This window comes from Scophthalmus maximus, chromosome 12 (assembly GCF_022379125.1).
Source record: "Scophthalmus maximus strain ysfricsl-2021 chromosome 12, ASM2237912v1, whole genome shotgun sequence".
NCBI lineage: Eukaryota > Metazoa > Chordata > Actinopteri > Pleuronectiformes > Scophthalmidae > Scophthalmus > Scophthalmus maximus.
Window position 1 is genome coordinate 12,597,330 of NC_061526.1, and position 22,025 is coordinate 12,619,354.

Below are 22,025 nucleotides of genomic sequence, written 5' to 3' on the forward strand. Positions count from 1 at the left end.
CTGTGCGCATCAAACATTTATAAGCCCAAAACTCAAACACGGTCCTTCTGTCAAGAGAGCCAATTGTGGGGGAGGCCCGTCTAGCATATCTGTCGTGGTGGTCCACATCAAATTTGTTTGTCAGAGCACAGCAGAAACACTTGCATCAGACTGGAATCCAATTGAAGTTTAGGCTATGATTCGGAATTTAAATCATTATGGACATTGGCCTGCCTCAAAAAGCTCTCCGTCAGCGAGGCATCCAAAAGTCAAGACTCTGATGAGTCCTTATCCCTAGATTTTGCTTTCAAGAAAAACTGGAGTAGTCACACGCTCAAGGGTTCTGAAAAGAAGACAGTTTAAAAAGAGAAGATTGCAGCGTTTTAAACTTGTTATAATACACCTTCTATATTTCTCCATCCCTGCCTGTGGGCATTCATGCCAATGAGCTGCCCGCTCACGTCCGTGACTATCTCTCCACTTTAAATCACTCCGTTTGACTTGCAAAAGGGAGCAGGCAGAGACGGCACCTGTGCTGTCAATTTATAGGCTTCATTCTGCTTACTGAGCTAAGTGTGGGCGTTCGCCGCAGCAAATGGAATTTGCGAGGAAAAAGGAGACAATCCCTTCTAGATAATGTTTGCTAACAATTCTGGTAAACCTCCAACGCCATGCCCTCAGTTCAGTTGATTGTTTCATTTATGATTACAGATTTGCTATTACCGGGCAACACACTGTATCCTAGATTGCATGAAGTAATTTAGTTGGAGACTGTTTTTAGAGCAGCTTAGTGCAGAAGTAAAACACGCTGATGATTATTACACAGACTGCACACATTTTTAAACACAATCCTCACATGAAAGCTTTGGTTATGATCATCAGACACATTTGAGCAGTATTTTTTTTTCTTTTTTGACACGAAAGATGAATAAATTATATTTTTATATGTAACATTTGAAGATCATACAGTGATGGGAAAGAGATATGTCTTCTGAGATTAGTTGCTTACTCTCCTGTGTATTCACAGTCTGAAACAAAGCTGTACAATGGCTCAGACAAGGATGTGTCGGCGTCTGGAGGAAAGCTCACCAAGAAGGAGTCCCTCAAGGTAAGTGAGCTTTAATCAGATTAAGCCTCGAGTATCCGGACTCTAATTCCCAAGACATTCAAAATGAGTCACCTTGTATGGAGAGTGTTATGTGTAGTCTGTCGATGCTTGTGACGGATTGTGGTTTCACACTGTCAACTCTAAATCGTCATACACAAAATGCTGTATTAGATAAGATGAAATTTACTGTCTAAACCATCTAAATTGTGCACCAGTGTCACCACAGTACAGGAAAAGCAACATTACATTTAAAGGGGGGAAAACAACACCTGCAGCAGATGCCTCGCACTGCTGCAGGTGTTGTTTTCACAGAGACTTTGAGGAGTGTGATTCCACTGTTACTTGCTGCCAAATATAATTCGGTGTTAAAGCGGGTGTGGGATGTTAAAATTGAGTTGTGGAGATTGATTTGCAAGCATTGTCCGCCTCTTTGTTCTCCCCTGTAGGTGCAGAAGAAAAACTACAGGGAAGAGAAGAAGAGGGCGACCAAGGAGCTGCTCAGCACCATCACTGACCCCTCAGTCATCGTCATGGCTGACTGGTTGAAGGTGAGAACAACAGGGGGTTTGTTCCCATGTTGGGGTCCTCTGTTTTCAAGAAAATGCAGAAAAAAGAGACAATTTAGCTAAGTTGAAATGTTTTTATATCTTTTAATCACATCGATTTGATCATATAGATAGTGTTTTTCTTAAACGGTTACAAAATAGTGACCAGTACTATCTTAAATATATGGCTGTCTAAAAGTTAGATGCCTTTATAGAAAATAAATGTCTGCAACACATTTGAAATGGAAATAATTGCATTGCATCACAAATATGCATGTGGCTTTATATCGTAAAGAGTTAGAGAAATTTGTTTGTGTGTAAAATTTCACTCAACTCTACATTACAGGTCAAACAACGGCGTAGCAAAAAATTAAGTAGTTAAGTAAGTGATAAAAGACAGAATAGAATAAAATGTGTATTTACAAAATAATTGTATTATTATAATTATATTATATTATAATAATTTGGATCATTTGAAATCTCACGTTCCACGTGTAGCATAAGGAAGAGGGGGTTTTCAGTCCGGTAAAGCCTCAGTATATCTGTCACTCACATGTTTGTGTTTCGGCTCTAGATCCGTGGCACTCTGAAGAGCTGGACCAAGCTGTGGTGTGTGCTGAAGCCGGGCGTCCTGCTCATCTATAAGACCCACAAAAATGGCCAGTGGGTGGGGACGGTGCTGCTCAACGCCTGTGAGCTGATCGAGAGGCCCTCCAAGAAGGACGGCTTCTGCTTCAAGCTCTTCCACCCGCTGGAACAGTCTATCTGGGCCGTCAAGGTCAGAATACACTCAAACACAGGATTCGCTCCGATCAGTTACAATTTTAAAATAGTGGGGCGTTGAGTTTTTATATTCCCCTTTTGGAAATATCATGGTAATTAAAAGCTGAGGGAAAAAAATACTATTTAGTCGTTTAAATAAAATGTATCATACTTTAACGAGTGGATACAGGCTATCCAAGCAGTCCGATTTACAGGAAATACTCTGAGCAGTTTAACAGCAGCGAAGAACAGAAGTTCCAGCCACTGAGCAGATTAAAAGGTACTGTATTAATGAGAATGGGGGGAAAAAAAGGATTTTAAAGGATACATCTTCTTACAGTAATATTAGTAACATAGAAATTCTGTTTCCCCACAGGGGAAAACCATGCAGTTATTTGTATAATAGTGTTCTATAAGCAAACAAGAAAAAATCTGAGATAGTTTGACATTTTTGGAAACAGTAGCATGGCCCCATTTACGTACTGACTCCCTGTTTAAAGCACATGGTACTTTGGACAGAGCGAGGCTATTATCAGGCTGTTTCCACTCTTATCAGTCTTTATGCTAAGGTAAGCTAACCAGCTGCTAGCTGTAGCTCCATAGTCACTGTGCAATCAGTGTCATCCTGTCTCATCTAACTCTAAAAGCATTGCACCGCTTTTTATAGAGTAACCCCTTTATTTATTATGATGGATTCATAATTGGAAACCTTTAGTAGGAGAATAATGCATACGGTTTGTTTAGCAGACGAGCGCAGTCTGTTTCGCTTCACAATGATGAATGAAAACCAAATGAACAAAAACAGATCATAAGGGCGATCAAGGATTTTCCATTAAGAACAAAACCCTTTGTTCCTGCTGCAGTCAAAACAAACAGTTTAACAGATGTGGATGTTAACTGTATAATTTAGAGCTCGCCTTTGTTTCATTTGAGGACAGATGCAGAAAACGGATATGTCCAGCCAGCCTCTTTCCTATTTGGCAGGGCACATTTTCCATTTGTTCCTGTGTTTGCAGCTGCATTCAGTCGTCCACTTCGAGGGTGATTGGGTTTTCATCGCTGGCATCGCATTTCAAGTGTTTTCCCTTTTGTTTGCGCTATGAAAAGGCTTGAATCACAATTACCGGCCTGTGTTTTAGATGACAGCGTTCCTCCTCTCTCCACTCTCCCCTTCACTATTGAAATAAACACTTCACTCGTTCAGCTTCTTTCTCGTCTAACCCCTCTCATAGATCATCTGCATAAGGATATACTTTGGAGTCTAGAGTTCCTCTATTTGCACACCTAAATGATACATAAATTATTTAAAATGTTAAAAAAAAGGAAAAACACGGGTTACGGGTGCATCGAAGGAGAACGCGAAGATCTTAAAACCATGTCAAATGAAAAGTAACGGCACTCATCTCTTTTGCTCAACAGGGTCCTAAAGGGGAAGCAGTGGGCTCCATCACGCAGCCATTACCCAGCAGCCATCTCATCTTCCGTGCTGCCTCTGAGTCTGATGGTAAGAGACAGGCTGTCATTCACACTTCAGCTATTTGTCCGAGTCGCTCGCAGTCTCTGCTTACATCCAGTGATAAACCCATAAAATGGCATCACATTGGTATTAGCTTCATAAACATTGATGTTATTCTCTGCTGAATCCTACCTATACTGGCAATATATGGAAATGAAAAGATTTTTTAAAATATGAGTAGTAAGAGGAGAGGCCTGAGTTGTAAGTGAAATTGATTTTTGGCAGCAGATGCTTTTTACGGTGATTTCCAAAGATTAATCAACAAAGTAAACTAGTGAACAAGTGAGTCAAAGGTTTGAGCCACAGCCCATCTCACTCTTTGTCTCTCTCCGTGGTGCTGAAACATCCAATCCAGCCTCTCCCTCGTCCCTTGAGTCTCTCTCCATGGTGCTGGAACAGGCTAGCAGAAGCCAAATCACAAATGGCTTCCTATTTCCTCCCTAGTGTACAATATTTTATTTCTGTGTCTAAATGTGTGATAATGTTTGCACTTTATCTCGTCCTGAAAAATACCTGCAAGTAAAGCACTCTGCCAAACAAGGTTTTCCTCATGCACCAAATACGCAAGGAAAATAATTACCCTCCATACTTTTCATTGAAATTACAACAAACTGTCTATGTTATTATATAAATATAAAAATGAGAGAGATTTTGTAAACATCAGTGCCGTCTGTAATGATATATAGTAGGGTGAGAAGTCCTAGAAGAAATAAAATCCTCCTTCAGAAAACACCAAAAAATACCAGAATGCATGTTTCTGCTGTCTGATAATGAATTCAAATCTCTTTCTCAGGTCGATGCTGGATGGACGCCTTAGAGTTGGCCCTGAAGTGCTCCGGCCTGCTGAAGAGGACCATGGTCCGCGAGGGAAAGGAGGACATGAGCACTGTAGCTACTGGTGGAGAACACTCCATTAACTTCTACAGCCTCCTCCGAGCCCACAACATGCACGGTTTCCAGTGAGTATGGGAATTAAAGCTGTTCTTGCAACTTGGTTTTGGTGAAACTACTCGACACTCAAGCCACCTTTCTTCCTCCAGGTTCAATGACAGTGACCATTTGAAAGACCCGGACCTGTACTCAGACAAGTCAGACCGGGAGGGAGAGCAGGACCACGAGGAGTCTGACCCAGAGGGCTTGGAGAAGAGCGAGGAGAGCGACAGCGACACATCAGAGCGCCAAGACGACTCGTACATTGACCTTGATCCAAATGAACATCTGCGGGAAACCCCGTACCTGGAACAGTCCCACGAGGAGCTGGGAGAGGTAGAGGATAAAGAGTTTGATTCAAATCCACTGTTTTAATATATAGTGCCTTCAATTAAAAGGAATGTAGCATAAGTGTGTTTGCAGCAGTGGTATGTGGTCTCGTGGGATTTCTTGAAACCAGAGTTTATGGGTTTTTTTTATTTTTGAGGAGAAATTTGCATGTTCCTCTGCTGGAGCGATGAAGAAAACTGTAACATTGACAGGCTTTGATCGATGTTGCTGTGCGTGGGTGTCTGCAAGGAATGGCAGTGGTATGAGGACAAGTGTGAAAGTGCGAATATGATTTTCATACTGATGGAATCCGAGTTTGACAGCTCACTAATTAAACACCTACTGAAGCCAAGGAAAAGTGTTTATAGTTAGGAGCTAATTGAAGCCTTCTCTTTGCTCACTAGTTGCACACACAGCCACATCGGACTTTAAAGCATGTGGAGACGCATACAGTACAAGAATGTGAGTGTCTGTGTGAATGTCAAGTCGAATTTTGAAACATTTGCCTTAAAGGGCTTAATGATCTGTACAGCAAACAATAGACGGCCCCTCTCCAACTTGAAAACCTCCTACTTCCGGTGCCCTTGCTAGAACCCCACCCATCAACCTTCGTTTTGATCTCAACAGCACACCTGTAAAGTGTCCAGACTGTGTCCTGTACAGCTGTGATGCTTCCGCAGTGACAAAAACAGACAAGGACTCTCCTTGGTTACATTGGAGAGAGAAAGACTAAGAAGAGAATCCCAGCGGACAAAGATCCTGATCCAAAATCCAAAAAAGTGTTGGTAACAGATATCTCATCAGCAGGACCACATGGACATTACTGTACATACTAGGTTCAATAGAAACATTGATACTGTCTGAGAGTGATCTGCCGGTGGGAGAATGGTAACAGGCCCAGGGCCTGAAGTAATCATCTAACTGCTTCTGCATAGGTGTGAGTGAACTGTATGATGTCTGCAGTGTCATCGCACACAAGACAACGGTGACTTTCCCCGACACTGCGCTTTTCCTTCTTCAGGCTGGTGAGGCTGCCCAGACAGAGACGGTATCAGAGGAGAACAAATCTCTGATCTGGACTTTGCTGAAGCAGGTCCGACCTGGCATGGACCTGTCCAAGGTGGTGTTGCCCACCTTCATCCTGGAGCAGAGGTCCTTCCTGGACAAACTCTCCGACTACTACTACCACGCAGATTTCCTGTCAGAGTAAGTCCAGGCTTCTGGGGATTTTTTCAGTCATGTTATAAATTCAGCCACTATGTTCATCTCGGTGTAAAGGAATTGAGTTGACGAAACCCTAACATTTGTGACTGAACAACAAGTGGCCTATCCGAAGATTTCCAGGTATGTTAGGAGCTGATGTTTTTGCCGGTCCTGGTTCCTTACTGGCAAACATTTTGCTTGCTGTATCACTGGTCAAGTTGACTGATCATGGGCTAGAGATGTATCGGTATGAAAATTTAACATCACGGCTTAAGTGACCAAAATAATCACGGTTATCAGTATTATCACGGTATTGTTAAAATATGATGACAATGACAGTACTGATAAATAAACCTTTCAAAAGAACAGCTCATCGTTCTTCTTGAAAAAGAAAAAAAAACTAAACATGAAACAATGAGATTTTAAATAAATGAAATAGAACAAAACTGTTTTATTTCTCTGCTTCTATTATTAGTCCTAATTGAAGCAGTTCCCTCTCCGCATTCACTCTGTAGCTCGCTCGACCACCGGCTTTCTCTCCCTCTCTATACATATAGCATATAGCTCTCATGACTGACTGATTCTCTCTGTCGTCAAAGGGAGTGGGTGGATTAGGACAGTATCCAAAGATAAAAATGAACAGCTCCCAAGCGCTACTCGGATCCACAATAAACCCACATTGCATGCGGCGCCTGCGTCTGGGAGACTGTTGCTAACTGAGCTGGACAGTACATACTCTGGTAATCTACTGTGGTAATCAACTGTAATGATAACTAAAATTTGAAACGGTAGAACTAACCGTCGGGAATTTCACAGTGGTTTACCGTGAAGCCGGTATCCAGGAGATGTCCCGGCGCTCCCGACGGCCTGACCATGTATGGTACTTTCATTCAATGTGAAGACAGAAAACAAGACATACTTTGCTCACTATGTAGATGTTTCTGTGGATACTATAAAACAGGGTACGCTAATCAAAATGTTCCTGTTTGTAGCAGATGGGGCGACGTTCCACCCTCAGTTAAACAGCTTGTGTTCTAGAAGAGCATCTTTCTTAAGTTTTGACTCTTCATTCCATTCTCAGGGCTGCAATCGAAGAGAACGCCTACGACCGCATGAAGAAGGTGGTGAAGTGGTACATTTCTGGATTTTACAAAAAGCCGAAGGTCAGCAGGATAAACACGCACACATGATGTGCCACCTACTGTAGATATGTTACGCTAACACCGTGTTGCTGTTGGTTGTTTTATCTACAGGGGTTGAAGAAGCCTTACAACCCCATCATTGGGGAGACGTACCGCTGCATGTGGCTCCACCAGATGACCAACAGCAAGACGTTCTACATCGCAGAACAGGTAACAGCAGCTCGGAGAGACACATACAAAAAACTGGTTGATCTGGTTGGTCAACAGATCACTTCTATAAAGCATGTTGCTCTGGCTCTCGCGTCAGGTCATCAGCTATTGGTCATCTGATGATGAATCTATGGTTGATTGTTTTTTTGGGGTTCATGTAAGTCACCACAATCACCTCAATGGGATCCAAGCTGACTCAGTCACTGTGTTTCCAGGTGTCCCATCATCCTCCAGTGTCTGCCTTCTATGTCAGCAACAGGAAGGATGGATTCTGCCTCAGTGGCAGCATCCTTGCCAAGTCCAAGTTTTATGGTACACACACACACAAACACGCACGCAACTAAAATCCAATTAATGTCACCCACATGAACCTTAAGTCAAAGAAGTATGCTAACATTTTTTCCGCTGTTAATGTATTTATCTGCTGTTCCTGCTCTCACGCCTGCTATATATATTTTATACATGTTAGGAAACTCCCTTTCGGCCATATTAGACGGCGAGGCGAGGCTCACTTTCCTCAACCGAGGGGAGGACTATGTGATGAACATGCCCTACGCCCACTGTAAAGGTCAGAATGCATCCTGTACACCGCGGTGACGCTTTAATGTAGCCGTAAACTGTTGAACGTTTACATGACAAACTCACGAATCTCTCTCTTCCAGTGCATATAACTGCAGCTTGTATGTGAGTTTTCCAGTTGCCCGAGCTTTCAGAATGTTTTCATGGTGCTTGTTCATCTTGTCAGGCATCCTGTATGGCACCATGACGCTGGAGCTGGGTGGCCAGATCACCGTTATGTGCGAGAAAACGGGCTACAGCGCTCAGCTGGAGTTCAAACTGAAGGTACGACCGTGTTGTCTAGTTCACTGATGTAGGAGTAGAGGATAACACCCGTCCGTCAGCGTTGGGTAGAGTAGTACATTAAGACTTTTAGAGCCATTCAGTCATTATTTTTTTCAATAAAACGGAACCCCTTAAATCCTTAAGAGATTAAATACCTGAATGAAAACAACAGTGACTACAAAACCAATAGATAAACCCTCAGGATCTAAAATGACTCTTGTGAATGTCTCACTCCTCCGCTCCACCACCGTCTCCACTCTATTCCACTCCTTCACTCTCCCTGAAAACATCCAATCCATCCCCCACACCTTCATTCACACCACGCGCTGCGCCGTCCCATCGTCAACTAGCGACAGGTAAATGTGAGAAAGCACAAAAAGAAAACTTGACACGTTTAAAGTACTATAATTTCCAGTGGTGCATCTTTAAAACACATGTAGAATATTAGAGCAGAATGGATAGTGTAATATGTGCCTGATGGAAACATAATGATAAGTTAAATGGAAAGTTGACGGCAGTCACCAGCTGACTTTCTTTTGTTGATGAGTGGTTTTAAAAAGTGGCAGGCTCCACGACTCCACGACTCCTCTCTTTCAGTTGTGTGAGTTGGAGCACAACAAATCAAACCATTTTACTTTTTTTTTATTTTAACACTCCACAGACACAAATTGATTTTTTTGCCACATTAAGTGCAGCAAGTAAACTGAATGTGTTTATATCGCTCTTTCCCTTCCCTCCTCCCCCTCTTTCCTTCTTGTTTCCTTCCTCTCCTCTCCTATCCCTCACTTCTCTCCTTCCACACCTCTCTCTCTCTCCTCCTCCTCCTCTTCTTCCCCTTCCACTCTTGACCCTTCCTTCCTGTCTGTCTCTTCTCTCTCCCGCAGCCATTCCTGGGCAGCAGCGACAGTGTCAATCAAATCTCTGGAAAGATCAAGCTGGGAAAGGAGGTGTTGGCCACACTAGAAGGACACTGGGTAAAGCTCAGTTTTCTCCTGAATTTATGTTTATGTGAGATTGTGAAGAACAAGAGAAGTCATATGATTACAGCTCTACGGTGATGAGGAGTTTACATCACACAATTAAGTAGTTTTAAGTGTTGTCACTATAAAAACTTAATAACGGTATAATTACTTGTCAAAAACTGAAACAGAAGGTAAACAGAACATTTACTGCAAGAGAAATGCGTGCACAGGAAGAATTTGTCTTCAAAGGAGAGACTTTGTCTCCACCCACAGGACAGCGAGATCTTCATCAATGACAAGAAGACAGGGACTGTAGACACTTTCTGGAACCCGACGACAGACCTGAGGCAGAGTCGACTGACCCGCTGCACCGTCCCACCCGAGGAGCAGGGAGAGTTTGAATCAGAAAGGTAACCTTGACTAAATTAAGAAAAGAATAAAGGCATTCGTGACGCCATGTTTTAGTTTGACCTACTTAGCACTGCATGCCCTCTGTAGTCATCTCAATTCTCTCGCTGTCCATCAGACTGTGGCAGCACGTGACCCGGGCCATCCACAACAAGGACCAGACTGAGGCCACCAACGAGAAGTTCTTTCTGGAGGAAGCTCAGAGGAAGTCGGCCCGCGAGCGGAAAGCCAAGTGCGAGGAGTGGATCCCTGCCCTGTTTGAGCAGGACCCCATCACCGGAGAGTGGCATTACAGATATGCCGAGTGAGTGATTATTGCCCCCCCTCCCTGCTGCCTGAAGTCACATTAGAGCAACAGTGACAGGCTCCTTCAAATCCACTGCAGTGCACAAACAGATCTTCACCTGGGGAACACTGGTTCAGCAGTTCTGAACCTGTGAGTGTTGATAATGAAAATAAATTGAAACGCACTACTTATACATACATTTGGAGGAGCTGACGTTGCTGATCATATACTATGAATGTACTGCGGTTTTTCCCTTTGTTTCTCATTTTTATAAGCAGCTTATCACTGCCCTCTTGTGGATAAACTATGTAATGGAGCCCCTCTTTCAAATTATCACAAATATATTTGGCAGGAAAAAAGCAATTTATTTTTGCTTATTTTTACACGAGTGCCGATACAATTTACACAAATATATTGGCCAAATAATATCAGTCTCCCTCTTGATCGGTCGGCCTCCACTTACAAATAGGAAACAAATGAGCACTCAGTGAAAATGGCAACAACTTAAATATTGAATTACGAAACTTGGGATTTTATTTCTTTTTATATTTATAACAAAATATTTCCTTTTTTTTAGCATTTGTAGAATAATTAAATGAATAATAGAAAAAAAGTTTACCAATCATTAATTTCACCAAACATACAGTAAAAATCCTTTTTGATGACCTTGATGAATTATGCCACAGAACTTAAAAACAAAGTTGGTTTTTAAAATAATTTTTAAAATAAAAGCTCACACTTGGTACAATTAACTCTATATTCACCTCTGACAGTCAGTACTAATGTTTGGCAGTTTAGTCTAAAGTCCCCCATGGTGCTACCCCATCTTCCATTTTCAGTGCGACATCTAGGGGTGATTACCTATAACTGCAGGGTCTATATGTGTCTTGTCCCCCGCTCCCCAGCACGAGGCCATGGGATCCGCTCAACGACCTGATCCAGTTTGAGAAAGACGGATGCATCCAGACCAAGGTCCGACACCGCACGCCTATGGTACGTTCTGGCAGTCTTATTAGTCTGAGTAACCAGGGGCCTCGGAGGGACAATTGCAAGTGCCAGGTAGGTTGTCCCGATCGAAAATCTGCATTAAGAAAAAAAAAAAGCATCTCGCCGCCTCAGCCACCTTCCACACAGCACCCGTTGCACAGTCTTCATTGTCGCTTCCTTCACTTCTTGTGTCGCCATCGCTGTGCTGCCGCCGTCGCCATCGCCTTCTGCTCCCTTTGTGCATCTCTACTTCTATTTTTTTCTTCTTTTCTTGCTGCGACACCCGCTGTTCTCTTTATATGGGAGGGAAGGGCATGTAACACTGCATGCTGACAGGAGTGGATGGAAAAGGATTCCTTTTCTTGACTCTTTGCAGACAAGCACATGTCCCACACTAGCAATATGCTGTATTTGCGGACATCTGTCGAGTTCCAGTCAGTTTGGAAAAATATAATAAACACACTGTACACTTAGCACACTAGCAAATAGCATTTAGAAGCTTAAAAAGCCATATTTTTCCCTCAGGAGTTGGTGGAAACCAAAACCAAACTAAAACAGCGAAGTTTATATTTTTTTAAGGCCTACAGTATGTATATTAACCCCAACAAAGATTTACAGATGGTTGCATCCTGTGCAGAGTCAACGAGAGAGAGAGCAGCTCCATCAGCGTCATCCATAACATCAACAGACCACTGCCATCAATGCCTGGTTGCTCCTCGGCAGCCGTCATGCCCTCCTCACCTTTCACCTGTCCCCATCCTCATTTTGTTTGTTTCTATGTTGTGATCACTCGCGGATGCTTTGACCTTATTATTCAGCTGCTGGTCATTTGTGTGTGTGTTCAATGTGAGCACCTGCCAAAGGCCCACGCCTGTGATGTTTCTCTTGGGTGGACAGTTACCTGCCACCATCAGTGCTTTTTTCATCAGATTTTAGACTTAGTCAAACCAGCAGAGACACTTCCTGTATGCTAATTCTGTCAGACATCAGGCCGGTGATTGGTTCTACACTCAATAATATAATAATAATAATATATTTTTAACTGGTAAAACCAAGTGCTCCTTTGTTTTTAATGCAAACTCTTAATGCTAAATGATGTAAATTTCCAGAATGCTACTTAGAAAAAGTGATTCGTTGCAAGTATATTTATTTTGAAGAATCCCTTAAAAGTCCCTTAAAAATATCGACAAAGAATTATTTCTTCATGTGGAATAATTTATCATTTCTGCACTTGAATCTTTAATGACCTTTTTGGTGTTTGTCTGAAATCTGAAATGATTTCATACTGTCAAACTTCAATCAAACAGTTTTGTCTGCCAAAGACCTCACGGCCTCCAACCTGCACCTCATTAAAAAAAAGCACTAAGAGTGAGAGCTACAATCCACTCAGGGTTTAGTCTTTCTGAACTCAATTATTTAAATGTAGCAGCTCTTGGCAGATCATTTGTGGAATCTGGTTGTGTGTCGTCGTGTTGACGCAGGATGTAAATGATGAACCAGCATGCCTCACACAGCTGGCATTAATGCAGTGAATCGCATGTTTGTGTGGGAGTTTGTATGTGGTGTGGGTTCACGCTTTTTTTTTTGCTGTACTGATGTGCATTGAAACAATTCTGTCCACGTTCTTTCTATGTGTCTGGATGCTAACATACAGTGTGTTTGCATGTGCTTTTATTTGATTGTAGCTGATGTCTGTGGCCTGTTTTTTGACCTGTTCATCTGTGTCTGTGTATGTGTGTGTGTGTGCGTGCGCGTGTGCGCATGTGTAGGTAACGGTGCCAAAGAGGAAACACAAGAGTGACAAGCCCAAAAGCCCCGAGAGTGGCTGCTCTTCACCTGAACCCGACCGTCAGGACTCGTCTGGAAGCGAACGTGAGTCATTTACACTCGTGCACGTTTACAGCGAAACATGAATAAAACCCACTGTACTTTATGGTTAAAAAAATCTAGGTTTGTTAATATTTGCTTATATTTGAAGCAGAATGCATAGTCTGAACATATCGTCCATAATCCTAGATACTGTACACTATTATTATAATGACACACAGCAAAATACTCAAATGAACTTGTTGGTACTTTGTTGCAGGACACAAAAGCAAGCATAACAGTCGGCTGAGGAAAAAAGGAGCCGACCTCAGTGAACTTCAAAGTGCCATTGAATCCATAAAGCAGACGCAGGAGGACATAAACAGGTGAGAAGGGCGTTGGTCACTCAGTACGGTGAGCACGACATGACGCATGCCTCATGATCACCCACACATTGTTGCTGTGTGTCTGTAGGAGCATCGGTGTGCTGCGGAGTCGTGCGGCAGGGCGGGTGGAGGGCAGCTCCTTCCTCCAGCAGCGCGACTACGTCATCATCGCTTTCCTCATCCTGCTTCAGGTCCTGATCAACTACGTCTTCAAGTAGCAGCCATACCCCGCAGAGAGAGTGATGCCCTTACACAAACACACACACACACACACACACACACACACACACACACACACACGATCTCCCACTCTCTGAGCCTTAGGCGTCACGACGGGGTACGAATGGATGTAAACTTTGACCTTTCACATTAAGTGACTCCAACTCTCTTCTTCTCCGTCTTTATTAAATCCAACTGCACACGTCCAGAAAAGAGAAGACTTCAAAACAAAAAAAAGAGACTTTTAAAAAACGTATGAACTTATTTATTTTTAACCTGTCCATTCCAGAACTCTTGAGAGATCCACAGATTTCAAAGCGGAGGGGAGCAGCGGGGAGTTGACGTTGTTGGTGTAAAAAAAGTCTCGACTGCCACTCTGAAGCGTATTGATTTGCCTTGATTTAAGAGGCAAAGACAGCAGCCATTTTTTTAGCTGTTCTTTGTGTTTTGTTTTGTTTTGTTTTGTTTTGGGTTTTTTTCTTCTTCCAATGGAGTAAAACTACTCTGTTAATTCACATTTCACCTCAAAAGACAGGGAACCTTTCCACATACCACAACTCAGATGGTAACAAAGATATAACAAAAAAAAAACTTTAATTTTAATGTTTTAATGTTGTTGCTGTTGTTTCATTTCTTTGCTCGGCGTGTCCTTTGTGAACAGGGGTCTACATGGAACAAAAAGCGTTGATAAGGGAGAAAGAAACAACTGGTCCAAATCAATGTGACTTTTATTTTTTTATTATCGCATACTTTCATATCGGCTGGGGAGTTTTTATCATGTGGAAATAGACGGGAAAGATGAATAACAGGTGGCATTGTCAAAAGGAGCAGAGGCTATACTTTCTGCTGTATAATAAAACTCATCCTTTGCATACGAAGTCAATGTTTAAAAAAAAATAATGAAAAAAAGTCAGATGTTTGACAACGTCATTGTATACTGTAGGTAGCATGTACAGATGGGAGCGTTGTTAGGATATTATTATTATTATTAGTACAGTATTTTTTTAAGGCACAAATGCACTGGAAATGTTTGTATTGTCAATGCATACATGGTTTTTTAAAAATCAGTTTAACATTTCTGTGCTGAGGAGGTCTAGAGTATCCACAGGAGGCCAAAGAATGTGATTTGTATGATTATTTCTTTTTTCAGTAACCACTGCCCTAGTTTCAGGTAAAGGGAGTTGGGGAGTAGGATAATGTTTAGTGTTTGTAGTGAGAAGTTGGCTCAGGCGAGGCAAAACTTGGATTCACCAAATGTAATCGATCTAATTCACTTACTTGTTTTCTTGACAGTTAGATGAGAAACTCAAAACCCCCCTCATGCATGTGTCTTCAGGACAGTCACACAGACTGAGGACCGGACTGATCCACCAACCAGCACCTCTAAAGCTCACTGATTCACACTCAACACATGACCTCATTGGTTTACAGGTTACTGTAAAAAAAAAATCCACCAAAAAAAACAGCATATACTGGTTTTACAGAAGGTTGTGTGTGGGGCTATTGCTTGATGACAGTGAAGGTAACCAAGTAGTTAGTGCGCCCTGCTAAAAAATGAGTCCCGGAGATGTTCATCCCAAACAATCATTCAAACAAACACAACGTAACAATCAACTTGGCGAGCTTGCGAGGTGCTGACGGTTGGATTTGGTTACCACTGAGCAGACTCTGGCGCTTCGGCATCATATTTACCTTACAGAGAGGAATCAACCTTCCCATCCAACCTACAGCAAGAGAGTGAGTAAGAGCATTTCCCCCCCCAAAGTTACCTGTCCAAAAAGTGCCTGTCAGTGCATGGAGTTTTTTTTTTTATTTACCAAAAAAGAGCCTGATGGGTGTAATTGATAATATTAACTAAGGTGGCCTGGTGGCTAATTAGACAGATTAGACGGATAACTTCCATGGGTCATTAGAAATGCATTTTGCAAATCTGAAGAAGGAAAAGAAAAATGGTGCGTAGTCAGAACTGGCCAAAAGGTCGGTCTCCGCGTGTAAAACCAGACCCCAGACCGAGCCATGTAACACTCCACCTAGCTGCCATCGGCAGCAGCCGACATGGTGACGCTCAGTGCATCAATCATCACTTCCAGTGCTTTTGCGCCTCAAGAGTTTAACCAGGAATCCTAGAGACAGACACTTTATTAAGCTGCATTGGAGAGCATAGACTTTTCTACTGACTAGTACCTCCATAGTTTACCATTCCAAATGTACTCAAAGCACCGGCCACACTCAGTGTGTAGAGTAGGAGTCGGCCCTGGCCACCGTGTAAATTTCCGCCGGGACGACTCACGTTCCTCACGCAGCGGCGAGTGCCGCTTCAACACCGAGGTTCGCAATACAGACACTCCTGCGCTCCGGGGCACACGCCAGTCTCTCCAACAACCTTGTGTGTCTTTCTGTCCACTGCTCTGTAGATACACATGGACGTAGGCAAAACAAAAGACAACCAAATTCATGGGGTACACCGTTGTGATTCCTATTGTCAATGTATTCAAATGGCCTCAAGATGTTTCTGCAATTCAAGCAATGGTCCCTTGCAGCTTTTGAAAACAAAAATACCAAGTCTCAGAAGTAAACGGCTAACGGAAGACCTGGGAAAATCCAAATTTACTATCTGTGTTGAGCATTGACACCCGGATAATGCAAAATTACCCCGGCAATCTTGTTGCTATATTTTTGTTTGAAAATCAAACAAAAGAAGGCATGATAATGAACTCTGATGCCTGACCTTTTGACCACATAGTCTGTTAGGATTTTCCTAAAAGTTGCAAGTAAGTAACTGCTTGTTGAGGCCATGCGAAAAGATCAAACCCAACTTACGGACCATATCGGAAAATATGATTTTGTATATCTCTACATCGCCTGTCATGATGTTAGCCTTGTAAACGTTTACACATCCGATTGCCTCCGCCGTCAGCTGACTGTTAAGCGGTTAAAAAAAACCTTGTAACGCTAACACAGGTATGAAGAAAAACACTGGTAGCATCCTCGGGAGCCAGCTGTACCCCCGTAATTTACCCGGCTGGCCCGTGTGTATCTGTACGTGTATTTTTGTGTATCCTCATTGCCTCAACTGCTCATCTTAAATAGAGAATCCAGAATATTAGAATGTGGAGAAATAAGTATATACCAGTGCCTTCTAGAGTCAGACTGGGGAGGGGGTTTAGTAGAGGTGAGAGGAGGGATGGGGGGGTGGGGAGGGGTAGGAGGTGGTCTGGTGTGGAGCACGCAGACGTCGCCAGAGTCCGAAGTCTTCGGGCGAATGAATACAGGAGGGAGTGGTGTCCCCCAGGGCCGTGGACCGGGACCCTCGGACTCTGGCTGCAGCTGTGGTCGCCGGAGGACTTTAGTGCGGACGTGCCATATGAAGCCTTAGGAGTGAGTCTGACTCCGGCTCCACACTTTGCCACCCCGCCCAGCTCCCGCTTCCTCTCCTGAAGCGTCGCTATAGTAACGCACCTGTAGGCTTCCGGATGCTGATTCCTGCCACAGGAGAGGGAGGGAGGGAGAGAGGGACCCTCTCCTCTCCTCTCCTCTCCATTGTTGTCCTAGTCTCTCTTTCTCTCTATCTCTCTCTTAAACACACACACACACACACACACACCAAATTCAGAGGGAAATAAACATCTCCACTGTCCTTTTGTTGTGTCTGTTAAATAATGCTTTTTATTTATTACTCTTTTATATGTGGGTCTATGTTTCATTTGCTCTACGTCTAGCATTTGATCGCCGTCCTCTGTCCTCGTTTAAGGTCTTTCAGAAATGATTTTGAAAAATCACATAACAGTTGATTTTGTTCCACATCTCGCTACTTGACGTCACACACAAGTAACTGCCCTCAACTTGTGCTCCGTTGTCAGCAGATAACTGCCCCCCACCATCTCCACCACACACACGGACACACCCCCTTTTTCCTATCTTAGTACCTGAAAAAAATGACTGTATATCCATGGCAACTATAACTTCTTAGAAGTTTATGGTCACATGTAACATAACGGAATAAAAACAAGTGACATCCTGGGGGTCTTCTGTCTCTGTTTGATGTAACACACATCATTGTTTAAAGAGACTGTAGATGGAATTCATTATTCATCTTGTATTTGTTGATTTTCAGGCCAAGACTCAGCTGGAGTGACAAAAAGAATTTAAAAAACACCACAAAGACCTCGGGGTGGAAAATAAATCAATAGCAATAACATCCGTAAAATAAAACAGATTGAAACAGTCCCGATACAGTATGTGGAATTAAATCAGTGTGTACGATAGAGAAAGAGAATGGGTTTAGGATTTTATAGATTTAAGGTCTGAGTTAATTTAGTTTGCTTGGTATTGTTTATGTGGTTGTCATTTCATTGTCAAATAAACTATTTTATCTTTTTGTTCATTTTTTGTTCTTTTTTACAACGTATCTGATTTCGTTTGTCTTTACTTTCAATTTAATTTGCATTTTTCCTGTGGCTATGACGTTACATATACCATTCCCCCTCTGATAAAATTGTGCACACTAGGAGAAGAGTGTCTTTTCTTTTCATTTCATTCAATGCAAGTGCAGATGGTCCGAAGGATAAAACGCTTTAGCAGATGGCCCTTGAAGGACACGGTTGATGCCGTGTTGAATTTTAAAATCGAAAAAAACAACCACTGAGTTGGCAGTTTATTAGGAACAAGCGAAAACTGACTCACTGTCGTATTCAGCCGCTTCCGGCGTCCCAGATCATCTGACAATTGATCATATATGTTTTCCGACTTTCATTAATTGTCCTTTGCTCCCTTTTTTTTGTTTCAGAGATGTACTTTCTGTACCCAGGTGTTTTATTTGTCAGCAACACAATGTGTGTTGTGACATGCACAGTGGAATCTTCCAAGCTATACTAAAAGACAAGTGTTGAACAAATAATATGAAGAATTAGAGAAAAGAAGAACTGAAAGTTGAAAAATTATAAATTGCGAGTGAGAGTTTTGCAATGCATGTGGCTGTATTGGCCCTAACACGCTAGTATGGTTAAAATGTATAAACGTGTAATTTAATTTCACTCCTAAATGGAAAATTGTATTGCTTGGCATTTGAGGTGATGGAAACACATTTTTTGTCCACTGTAAGCCCCCTCAGCCACCACTAGGGGGCGCTGTAGAGTCTTCTCCCTACTTGGCATCAGTTGGTTCTGACTTGATGAATCGTTTCAGTGTGATTTCCTCGGCCACACGTCTACATCCAGCTGTGACCCTGCCGCTTCCATACCTCTTCTAGCAATCTTCCACTTCCCAGGTTGCCCGGAGACTGCGGAGGGTTGAGACTTTTGACACCGCTGGAGTTTTTTCACGTGCAGGGATCGCCTGTCCAGCAGCCGTTGCCCTTGAGCAAACCAGACGTTAAAGACTGTAGTTGTGCTGCGGTGACGTTGAGGTATTTATGTATTTTTTTGTAGAATATTTACCACAATTTTTGAATCGGCAATCTTTTGTTGTTCATTATGGGGCAGCACAAAACAAGGGTCAATAATAAACCAATCGGGTGATCATAAGAGACAAGACACTTAGTCTGTTGCACAATTGTGATCAGATCTCAAAGCAGCGCACGAAACAAATTATTTACAGTGATTTGGCTTTTTATGTTTTCGCCACTGTTGTTTTTTTCTGTTTGTTTGTCAGAAGGATTACACAAAAACTGATTTCCATGAGATATGGTGGAAGGATGGGACCTGGACCGAGAAAGAACCCATTCGAGGCGGATTCAGGAATTTACTAACACTTCTGTCAACATTGGGTGATCGGGTGTGTCATTGACATTTTAACCGATACCTCAGGGAAGAATTCATGGATTTTGATGAACTGACTTCTGTGAAGTGTGTTCAGTTGTGTGATGCACGATTGAATTTTGAAAGGCCTGGGCAGTGGTATGCACTCTCTGAATGCCATTCTAGTTTTGAGATTGTAAATGATTAATACAGGTGATAGGACAAAATATGTGTCAAAAGTTCCCCCACACTTTGAAAATGTTTGTGAAATTAGTGATTACGGAGTACTTAACGTTAAACATTAATTGTGTTGACTAATATGTTTACTTCATGAGAATTACAACAAACCAATGTAAGACCCAGTTAGATCTAGACATGTTTGAAAGTGATGGCCAGGTAACGTTTAGCATCAGTGGCATTTCCTCAGCCAAGGACGTTGTCAAGGGTTGCGAGAGCAGAACAGTCCTCCCTATCCCTCTTGGAGGACAAGGAAACATCTGATATCAGGCCCCACTCTATTCCCCTTTTAAACTTTGCTCCGCAGCAACCTGGTGGGAGGAAGGGAGGGGAAAGGAGAGAGACGCCACGGAGGACGGAGGGAAGCCTGAGCAGGAGAGGCGGGTAATGGGCAGACAGGAGGGGGGGAAAGACTGATGGGCAAGGAGGGTAAAAATCGGTGGAAGAGGGAGAAGAAGCAGAGGCAGCATGGTGACAGGAAGGATGGAGGGGGGGTTGCAAGAGATGGAGAGAAAGGAAGATGCGTGGGAAGGAAGAGTAAAGATGATTTGACAATAATTACAGACCATTTCGTGATATTTGCTTTATCAGTTAAATCAACTTTACCAAACCCGAGTGCCACAGTGATTTGTCAGAATCAAATTTTCCGTTCTCGTCATCCAGCTGCTCTAAAAATGTTGCCTTTTTCCGACATTACTGTCTGTTGTACTCGGACAATAACGCATCTGAAGTTATGAGCTTAAGACCCGACAGAGATTTTTGCTGCCGCCTCTCTGTTGTTGCTTCTTGGACACATTTATTTAAAATTGGATTTGAACCTTAATAAAACCGATCTCTGCTTATTTTCCCAATGCAAACCACATAGTACACAAGTGTGTATCTCCCGTTCAACCTGCAGCTGGACAGGTTGGGTTATAATGTCTTTATCAGAGCTGTTCGCTGAATGAGGCTGAAGGGGCTTTGTTGAGACAGTGGGGCCTGATTCTCTGAGGGCTCGTCAGTGCAAGTTAAACATATTTATTAGAGAGAGTAGAGTCTTAAAGTCTAATCGTCTATGTGTGCACTCTAGAGAATTGAGAGCCTATCTTTTAAGTTGTCTGAGTGTTTCCCCACCATCCCTGGGACAGTGACTGAAGTGTGGATATAGTTACAGCCAGTAAAGGAGTTGATAAGACCCGGCCTCCTATATAATCCACAAGCACACTCACCTTCTGTTGCTCTGATGGAGACAAAGGTCAGAAAGAGCTCTGTCGTCATTTTTATTACCTAACCATTTAGGCAAGCAGCCGGTCGTTCCATTCAAACTCAAAATCTTCCTGGAGAGAAGCCATTTTTGCCTAAGTATGCGTACGTGATGAGTGGACTCTGACCTTTTCTATTTTCTTTATTCCAGTCCTCGGTGGAGGAGGGTGGGAGGAGCTAGAGGTGGTGTTCAGCGTGCGAGAGCCGCTCCAGCTCCGCGCTTCTCCTCTCCAGCACAAAGAGTTCCTCTCCCAGTCGCTTGATGGAGATCTCGGCCTCTCCGTCAGAGCGGTGAAGTGTCGGCGGCTGTCTTCTTCTTCCTCGCCGGACTTTATTTGACTGTTTGACCTCCTCAATCTACAGTCGTCTCTCCTGGACCACAGTCGGGTATCAGCCCCTGTGTGTGTCCAGCTCGGCCTTCCTCCCCTCAAAGGGGGAGCAGTATGACGCCTTATGTGATCTGTTTCAGTGCCCACCTGTCGCACACACACACACACACACACACACACACACACACCGGTCAGTCTTGCGGGACAGCTCCAGTGGTGTCTCATGCGTCGTACACGTTCCTGCCTTCAGGGTTCTACACAGGATCAGTCGGCTCGTGTCTTGTCAGAGGTGTGATGGGGCTCCGGGTGAGTCTCGCAGCAGGAGAGCGACGCGGCGGGGCAGCACTTCAGGGCCTCCAGTTCGACATCACAGAGACATTCCCTCTGGGTCGCTTCGCTAGCTTTCCTTACAGCCAACTGTCTGAACTACTCTCTCGGATATGAAGGTGTTGACCCACAGTACTGGTAAAAAAAAAAAAGAAAGAAGCTCTCTACCCATGAGGCACTTGTGGTGCTGACTTATGTCCCAGTGTTGGTGACTGGTGATCAGTGACCACACAAAAGCCGATCTTCATATAGGACTCGGAAAAAAATATCTGATTATAAAATCTATCAACACTTATACATTACTCTCAATTTCAAATATTTAGTCTCGTAAAGCCTTTGCTTAAAGCAAGCCCAAGTGTGTAATTTTGGTGGTGCTCAACTGAGCAACCGACAGGGGACACTTTACGGTGGTGCATCACTTATTCCATTTCCCGATTTGGATTTGGATTCTGGAAATTCAACACGAATGCAAAGTATTCTGGACCGTTTTGTGCAACAGCCGTATTCAACACGACGTAGCAAACATGGTGACT

General features: G+C 43.1%; 1 protein-coding gene across 6 annotated transcripts in view; it reads left to right on the plus strand.

Annotated features, from left to right (window-relative positions):
* osbpl8 (oxysterol binding protein-like 8) overlaps window positions 1–18,006 on the plus strand; it is a 79,997-nt gene extending 61,991 nt beyond the window's left edge. For 4 of the 6 annotated variants that reach the window (XM_035620930.2, XM_035620939.2, XM_035620963.2 and 1 more), the window contains 19 exons: window positions 1,007–1,087; window positions 1,534–1,635; window positions 2,207–2,410; window positions 3,814–3,898; window positions 4,704–4,869; window positions 4,951–5,176; window positions 6,192–6,376; window positions 7,455–7,536; window positions 7,627–7,725; window positions 7,941–8,037; window positions 8,195–8,293; window positions 8,471–8,568; window positions 9,453–9,542; window positions 9,804–9,940; window positions 10,057–10,242; window positions 11,130–11,283; window positions 12,981–13,083; window positions 13,298–13,403; window positions 13,492–18,006. In XM_035620930.2, the coding sequence (XP_035476823.2) occupies window positions 1,007–1,087; window positions 1,534–1,635; window positions 2,207–2,410; window positions 3,814–3,898; window positions 4,704–4,869; window positions 4,951–5,176; window positions 6,192–6,376; window positions 7,455–7,536; window positions 7,627–7,725; window positions 7,941–8,037; window positions 8,195–8,293; window positions 8,471–8,568; window positions 9,453–9,542; window positions 9,804–9,940; window positions 10,057–10,242; window positions 11,130–11,283; window positions 12,981–13,083; window positions 13,298–13,403; window positions 13,492–13,621 (2,430 nt within the window). In that variant the 3' untranslated portion in view covers window positions 13,622–18,006. The remainder of the gene's footprint in view (window positions 1–1,006; window positions 1,088–1,533; window positions 1,636–2,206; window positions 2,411–3,813; window positions 3,899–4,703; window positions 4,870–4,950; window positions 5,177–6,191; window positions 6,377–7,454; window positions 7,537–7,626; window positions 7,726–7,940; window positions 8,038–8,194; window positions 8,294–8,470; window positions 8,569–9,452; window positions 9,543–9,803; window positions 9,941–10,056; window positions 10,243–11,129; window positions 11,284–12,980; window positions 13,084–13,297; window positions 13,404–13,491) is intronic. The other 2 variants (XM_035620947.2, XM_035620970.2) reach the window with 1 other exon arrangement.
* The last annotated feature ends 4,019 nt before the right edge of the window (window positions 18,007–22,025 follow it).